Source organism: Gekko japonicus, unplaced genomic scaffold (genome assembly GCF_001447785.1).
Source record: "Gekko japonicus isolate JY-2015 unplaced genomic scaffold, Gekko_japonicus_V1.1 scaffold50, whole genome shotgun sequence".
NCBI classification, from domain to species: Eukaryota; Metazoa; Chordata; class Lepidosauria; order Squamata; family Gekkonidae; genus Gekko; species Gekko japonicus.
In genome coordinates this window covers 1,859,376-1,867,410 of record NW_015164666.1, presented here as the reverse complement: position 1 = coordinate 1,867,410, position 8,035 = coordinate 1,859,376, and the positions used below count along the sequence as shown (strand labels likewise).

At 44.8% G+C, this 8,035-nt stretch overlaps 1 protein-coding gene across 1 annotated transcript in view; it reads left to right on the top strand.

The window, feature by feature from the left end:
• NT5DC1 (5'-nucleotidase domain containing 1) overlaps window positions 1-8,035 on the top strand; it is a 164,181-nt gene that overhangs the window by 141,635 nt on the left and 14,511 nt on the right. Inside the window, exon 11 of the mRNA XM_015409065.1 lies at window positions 3,974-4,142. Coding sequence (XP_015264551.1) covers window positions 3,974-4,142 — 169 coding nt within the window. The remainder of the gene's footprint in view (window positions 1-3,973; window positions 4,143-8,035) is intronic.

The window sequence follows — 8,035 nt, the reverse complement described above, 5'->3', positions numbered from 1 at the left end:
CACATGTACTAGAAACACTGGCGCTTTTATAACCTTTTGTTTTAAACCTGTTTTTAAACTGGAAAGTACTCCTTCTCTTATTCTTTGACTTAGGCATTTTGTCTTTGGAAGCCAGACTGGTCTGTGCAGATGCTTTCCTAGGTTTGAATGTTTTTGTCATAGTAGTAGGATCCACTGAATCTGACATGATACTAAAGCTCTCCAGAGATTCTTCATCAAATTCTCTTCTCCTGCTGGTGTCAGGTTGACTTTTGTGATTAACACTAATGGAATTTTGTACTGGCACTGCAAACTCAGTCTTGAGGAACAACTGGTTCTCTTTTTCTCTACTCTGATGGTCATTTACCCAAGTCAGCCTACTGTTCTCCGCTTCCTCTTCAGGCGGCTTCACAACTCTTGGCTTTTCTGCTCCAGCTGTGGAACTACTTTCAAAGGCTTTGGAAATGCCATCTCTTCAGTGTTTCCAGTAGTGTTAGGTTCTAGTTGCTGATGCTGTTGTTCACTGGTTTGAGCAGCATAGTTGCGTGGAAAGTCATCCAAATTAGATGAGATCATGGAATCAAAGTTGATACGGACTTCTTCCGTGCTGGCGTCCTCTTTTTGATCCTTCTGGAATGCAGTCAGAGTCACTGGAGGAGACTCTACCACCATTGGCTCTGCAACAGGGTCTGGAGAAGTTACTGAGGTGTGCTCACCTTGCTGCTGCTTCTCAGACTGACGACGGATTAACACCCCTATGTAGACATCAGTTTGCCAGCTGGGTTCCTCCGGAACATCTTCAAAGTCCTTTAAGAACTGCTGGTAGACATCTTCCTCTGAATTGGCCTCCTTTTCTGCCAGCCCAGGTTCATGGTCATATGCTCCGCTAAGTCTTCCCCCACAAACATGGCTACCGGAGTATAATTGTGCACAGCTACCTTCCATGATCCACTCCAGCCTTCGTAGCTGGGACATGCATGATAATTTCCTGGTTGATTGCTCTCAACTGTATTATCTGAAGAATATGTTACAAAATGTGCTCATGTTTTACAGCCCTCAGGTATTGAGTCCTGTGATGCTTCTGCCTGTAGGTATAAAAATATGCTGATATGTATATACTTCTTTAGGACTATTTTGTCCACATTTCTATTTTTTAATTTGTTTGTATTTCCATCAAGCAAATATAGCACATCAAAGCAAGAAGGCAAAGTGTGACTGACTTTGGTTTCCTTCCTGTATTTTGCAAAAACAGGAAAGTAGACAACCACACCTTTGCATCTGGGCATGAAGTATCTTACTATTTAGCAAATAGAAATAGCAGCAAAATAACTGATTCTTGGTAGTAGATTACTTTGTTTCCCGGGCAATGAATGAGTTTTTTTAAACCTGCACACATATTAACACTTCCCAGAAAAGGAGGAACTATAATGGACAGATACTATCTCCTGAGTACATTATAGTTGTATTTGAACTAGATCACATGTCAGATAAAAGCTCTCATAAAAGGGACATATCAGAATATTCAGATTAATCCCAAACTTATTATTTGTGATTAATGTAGCAGTGTTGCATCTTTAACTGAAAAGCCATGTTTTAAGCAATAAGAAATATAAAAACTTCATCAGAGAGCCCAAATTCACATGCTTCTTTGTTAACTCAGTGAGAGTAGACAGAATGATCATCCAATCTGCTTCTAGGTTCCAGCACCAATGAAAAGGACCTCTTGTCTCTGCTGCAATATGGGGACTCCTAGTACTAGTTCAGCAGCAGCTACCAACATTGCATGTGGGCATGGGGGGGACTGTTAAATGGCAGAAGGTTGTACAGGGGGTGGGATGTGAGTTGGTAAAGAAACTGTGCCCAGAAAAATCCTTAGTATGGCACCCTAAAGTTGAAGGAACAGACACCTTTTTATATACAAAGGCCATTTTAAGAAGAGGTCTAAAGGCTGGGCTTGGATCTCTCAACCACCTCCTGATGTGTATGGCTAACATGTCCTACAGACACAATCCCCCCACCCCCGGTATGTTTCTGGGTGGACACTCCTCAGAGTCTACTTTTGGCCCAGAGTCTGCCAATACTCTGCCCTAGTGCCAGAACACTAGAAGAACAGCTCCACCCTGCTGCTTTGTGACAGCAAATAAGATCAGGTTGGGGAAGATTGGGGGTGGGGGGTGTTTGTGATCTTGCACTAGTCCAGGCAATATTACTGAGCATTTACATAAAATCCTCAGAGCAATCCAGCAGATATGGTTATCTGCATATCTTTTGTACATTTGAAGGAAACTTGTACAGGTTCCCATGTCAGTCCCATATGAAATGAATGTAGGAGATGCAGCTCCAGCACTGGATTTTGCCCTCTGACCTCTTTCTGGAAGTGATTAAGGAGCTTTAGTTCAGCCAGGCATCATCTATGCTTTTGCAAAAGACCTGTGTTGAATTACTATGTTCATCCTCAGTGACAGCAAGCCAGCAGAGGAGAAGTCAATTGTGTTGATTAAAGGATTCTGAACAGAGTAGGGCTGTAGTAGGTCAGTGACATTATTTCAGGCTTCTTTTCCTGGGGGAAACACCCGAAACATGCAAATCCCTGCAACTGAATACACCAATTAACAAAGCTGTTTCAAAGGGATATCCTTCTGACTTCTCTGCAGATATTTAGGCTATTTCAAAGTTACCATAAACTTCCTCTGTTTAATTTTAAGACTAACAGTGTGGTCCTAGGCAGAGTTACATCCTTCTAAACCCACTGACTTCAAGAGACTTAGAAGGGTGGAACTCTAATCAGGATTGCACTGTAAGAGTGGGGGAAATAACACATTTTTCCTAGCATGAAGTCCGCCTGTTTGAATATTAGACACAGCCAGTTGCTGTCATATTTCATTAATGTGGTCCTGACATTGCTGTTGTATAACACAACCAAGCTGTGTGTATACTTACAGACTGACAGACTGTGGACTGTCTGCTGCCCTCTGCACCCCGGTGGGTTCTGACAGACTGTGGACTGTCTGCTGCCCTCTGCCCCTTCTTCAGGGCTGCACCCCGGAGACACTTGTGAGCTCTGGCCTCAGATAGAAATGAGGAGAGGTTAAGCTAACCCACATCCTCCTGCTTCTGCAACCATGGCATTTTCTCACATACACCTTCATATCACAAATAGTCTGTGGCTCCCAGCTGACACATTACATTGCATACATTGCACTGCCAGCTGTGATGCTCACTAGTAGTTTCTCTCAACTAAAAGAGCTGCCATTATTTTTATAAAAGCCTGTTCATCACAGAATTGGATCATCTGGAAAGGTATGAAATAGATCTTAACTACTGTGTGGAAGTTCCAGTGCACTCACAAAGACTCTGATGAATATATGACGCTCCACAAGTCCAGAGGCATCTCAGCTCTCTTCTGTGAAACAGAACATGAAGCATTTCTGTTCACAGAAGAGAACAGCAAGCTCCTGTCGGTATGGGGTGGCTGTATTTAGTTATATCAATAATCTTCTTCTGGAACCCTTCCTAGTGTTTTAAAATCTATAAGTTTTCAAACTCCACTTCTTGTGATGATCTTTTCTCATTTTTAATTTATAAGATAGAACAGGCAACATTGATTGGGATAATTTAAAATATAAACTGAAATACAAATTGTCCTGAAAACTTAATAAAAGCAAAAGCAAACCAAATACTATAGGTTACATTAAATGATGGTTTTGCCACATTGGGTTTCTGAAAACTAAAGAATTATTTCTAACAGGATTTATTACTTGCTTTGCAGTTTATTTGGCTCTGTTGGGGACAAATGTTGATGGACTCCCGGAGTGAAATACTACAGTACCATGAAGGACTTCTCTTAGCATATCTGAGCATGCACTTCCCATAATGTATATGTGAAGCTGCCTCCAACATTATGTTTGTTGGGATGCCATTCATGCAGGAATCCTACATGTGTACTAAATCACATCTGGAGCATGTGTTTATATTTGCATTATTTATGTTTCAGGGACATCATCCAAAATCTCTTCATGCCATATCTAAACAATGGGGTTCTTATTTTGTGGATACCATTGCAGCAGCAGAAGATGCCGCAGAAACTTTAGTCAGAACATGGCCCTGCAAATGTATTAGTGCTTATAGTACCATCACTATTCCCAGTATTGAATCAATAGCAGGTAAGAACAAATAATCTCGAGTTCAAGAATATGAAAGTTTCCTAAATAATAGCAATGTATTAAAATACTGTTTTGAATATATGTCTTCTCTTCACTGGAGGTGTTTGTTTCATATACATACACTGATGTTGTCCACCCTCTCATTGGCCCTTTTATGGTGTGGAACTTGTGCTACAGTCCCAGAATTTATTTATTTATTTATTTATTTATTCAATTCCTACCCCGCCCTTCCGGACAAGCAGGCTCAGAGCGGCTTACATAAAAAATTCAATACATAAATAACAGTTATAAAACAATCTTAAAACAGTCATTAAACAATTCAGCTATCATAAAGTTCTATTACTGTCATAAGCGCTAGAACAGTAGTTCTCAATTAATAGCCTTGAGATGGTGGTAACATGATGGTCAGTTCAGGTGATCTAGGTAGATGCAGTTTATTTTGATTTATTTCTTTCTGCAGCAAGCACGGCTATTGATGGTGAGACCAGGGTACAGGACCTTCAGTCATTTGATGTGGCACCTTGATTGAAAGCCTGGTGGAGGAGATCTGTCTTGCAGGCCCTGTGGAACTGTAAAAGGTCCCACAGGGCCCTGACCTCTTCTGGGAGCTCATTCTACCTGTATGGAGCCACTACTGAGAAGACCCTGGTCATAGCCAGCCTGGCATGTTTTGGACCCGGGAGGGCCAGTCGATTTTGTGACCCTGAACGCAGTGCTCTCTGGGGATCATGCAGGTCCCTGACCATAGAGGGCTTTAAAAGTAAGCACCAGCACCTTCAAGCGAATTTGGTATGCTATCGGCAGCCAGCGCAATGCTTTCAGCACAGGCTGGATGTGCTCCCGCATAGGGAGACCCATCAAAAGCCTGGCCGCAGAATTTTGCACTCGCTGTAGTTTCCGGATTTGGGACAAGGGCAGACCTACGTAGAGAGCATTACAGTAGTCCAATCTTGAGGTGACTATTGCATGGATCACTGTTGCCAAGTCGTTGCGTTCAAGGAAGTGAACCAACTGCCTAGTCAGCCAAAGATGATAGAAGGCTGACTTGGCTGTGTCTGCTTCCTTGGGCCTCCATTGTTAGGGAGGCATCCAAGAACACTCCCAGACTCCTAACCTCCAGCACTAGTGCCAACAGAGCCTCATTGAAGGTTGGAATTGGGATCCCTGCCCTCGGCCCGCCTCGGCTCAGGGACAGGACCTCCGTCTTTGTCAGATTCAATTTCAATCGGCTCAGTCTAAGCCAACCAGCCACAGCTTGTATTGCCCAGTCCAGATCTTCCAGTTTGGAGTCAGACTGGCTGCCCAACAACAGATAGAGCTGGGTGTCATCCGCATACTGGTGACATCCCAGCCCATGCTTCTGGGCAATCTGGGCAAGGGGGTTCATATAGATGTTAAATAACATTGGGGACAGCACCGCCCCTTTGGGCACCCCACAGGTCAGTGGGTGCCTTCAGGATAGCTGATCCCCTAATGCCACCCCTTGTCCCTGATCCTGGAGAAAGGAGGCAAGCCATTGCAAGGCAAGCCCCTGAACTCCAGTGTCAGCAAGGCAGTGGATCAGTAGCTGGTGGTCGACTGCCAACAGGTCCAACAGCAACAGCACTGTCGCCCCTCCCCAATCCATATGCCTCTGAAGGTCATCCATGAGGGCAACCAGTGCTGTCTCTGTCCTGTGGCTTGGTCAAAAACTGGACTGGAAGAGATCTAGAACAGAAGTGTCATCCAAGAAGCTCTGTAACTGAATTGTCACTGCCCTCTCGATTATTTTGCCCAAACAGGACAAATTGGAAACCGACCAATAATTTGCCAATTCAGTCAAACCCAAGGATGGCTTTTTCAAGAGAGGACGAACAACTGCTTTTTTGAGTGCCCCAAGAACCTGTCCCTCTGAGAGAGACTTGTTGATGATCTCCCTTAGGGCACCTCGAAACCCATCATGACCAGCTTTAATTAGCCACAATGGGCACGGATCAAGAGCAGTTTGTCAACTTCCTCTAGGCTCAGTGAAATAATCCATAACCTGACTAGAAGGCATGCATGGAGCCTTGAGTTCACTCACTGTTTGTGACAGAGTGACAAGACTTTATCTGCAAAATAGCTCGCAAAGGCCTCACAGCCAATAGCCAATTCCCTAGCATTTGGTCTGCCTTGTGGCAGGACAGTCATAGACCATATTTTTCTAAACAATTGGGCTGGGCATAAGCTCACAGATGCAATTGTGGCTGCATAGTACTCTCTCTTCACTGCTTTGACTGCCATCTCATAGGATTTCATAAACGTTCTATAAGCTGTTCTTGTGGCTTCGTCAGGGGTGTGCTGCCACTGTCTCTCTAGCCATCTTATCCTTCACTTCATCAGCCGCAACACCTGGGCATACCAAGGTGCCAGCCTAGAGCGAGGGTGCAGAGGGCGTCAGGGAGTGATCTCATCGATGGCTGCTGAGAGTCAGCTGTGCCAATCCTCTACGAGCTCATCTAACGAGCCGCCAGGGTGCATTGATTCCTGCAGAGCCATCTGAAGCTGCATAGACTCCATTTGACTCTGTGGGCGAGCTAAAATACACTTGCAGCCCAAACAAGGTCGGGGTGGAACATTCAGATGAGCTTTCAGGGCATGGTGGTCCGACCATGGCACTGCTGAGGCAGTGATCCAGTCCACTGTAACCCTCACAGCATATATCAAATCAAGTGTATGTCCAGCCCAGTGTATGGGGGTCGTTACATATTGGGATAGTCCCAGCGGTGCCATGGATGACACCAGGCCCATCACCCAAGCAGAGGCCACATCATCGGCATGGACATTGAAATCACCCAAGACTATCAGTCTGGAGTGTTCCAATGCCCAGCCCAACACGGCCTCTATCAGGGACGGCAGGCTACTGGCCAGTGCATTGGGCAGAGGTACACAAACCAAATGACCAAACTTTCCCCAGCTTTCCACTCCAGGCCAGCACACTCAATGCCTGTGATCTTCAGCGGCAGGAGAGCCCTAAAGGAGTAAGCCTCCCAAATGAACAGCGCCACCCTTCCCCCCACCCCCTGGTCCGCGATTGGTGAAGGATCGAAAACCCAAGAGGAGCCAGCTGGGAGAGAGCTACTGTCTCCCCATCTCACAGCCAGGTCTCAGTCATGCATGCCAGGTCTACATTCTGCTCAAGCAGAAAATCCTGAAGGATCACGGTCTTATTATTTATAGACCTGGCGTTGCACAACACTAATGTCAGAGGGGGGTCATTAGACCTAGCCCCGCTACCTGCAACATTTGGGATGGGATGCAGGCTGGACGGGGGTCAAGCTACTCTTCTTCCAATATGGGCTCAGATTTAAATTGTCATTTATTGGGTTCTCAGAACCGGGGATATTTCATTTATTTGGATGCAGGATGGGTTTCTCTGTTGACTGAGAGGAAAAAAATTATTACAACATTGAAAATAATTAATTATTTTTATTTATATATTTCATTATTTATTAACACTAATCTTTGACGTGGTCTCTGTGCTTCACACCCATGGGATCTAGTGCGCATGCGCTGAATCGATCGGCATTGTAGCAAGCTCTTTTAACAGATTTTCATGGCCAGACCTCGGGCATGCGCAGGAACCCCACCGCATATGCCCAGAGGGGAGGGCACGGACATCCCGCCAGTTCCTTCCTTATCGCCGCGTTGGAAAGACCTTTTTCTTCATCGGTCTGATCGGTTCGCGTGTTTTGGCTTTTTGACTCACGGTTCTTTGGATTTTTCCCTCAGTTTATTCCTTTTCTTCGTTGTTCTTTCAAAAAACTTTTAAAAAAAACCTTTTATTTTCTGATGAGGGGGAGGCTGTCGCTTTACCTCAGTCAGGCCATAGGGCTACCCCCCCCCCCTTCTTTCTTCTTCATTTTGGTTTTTAT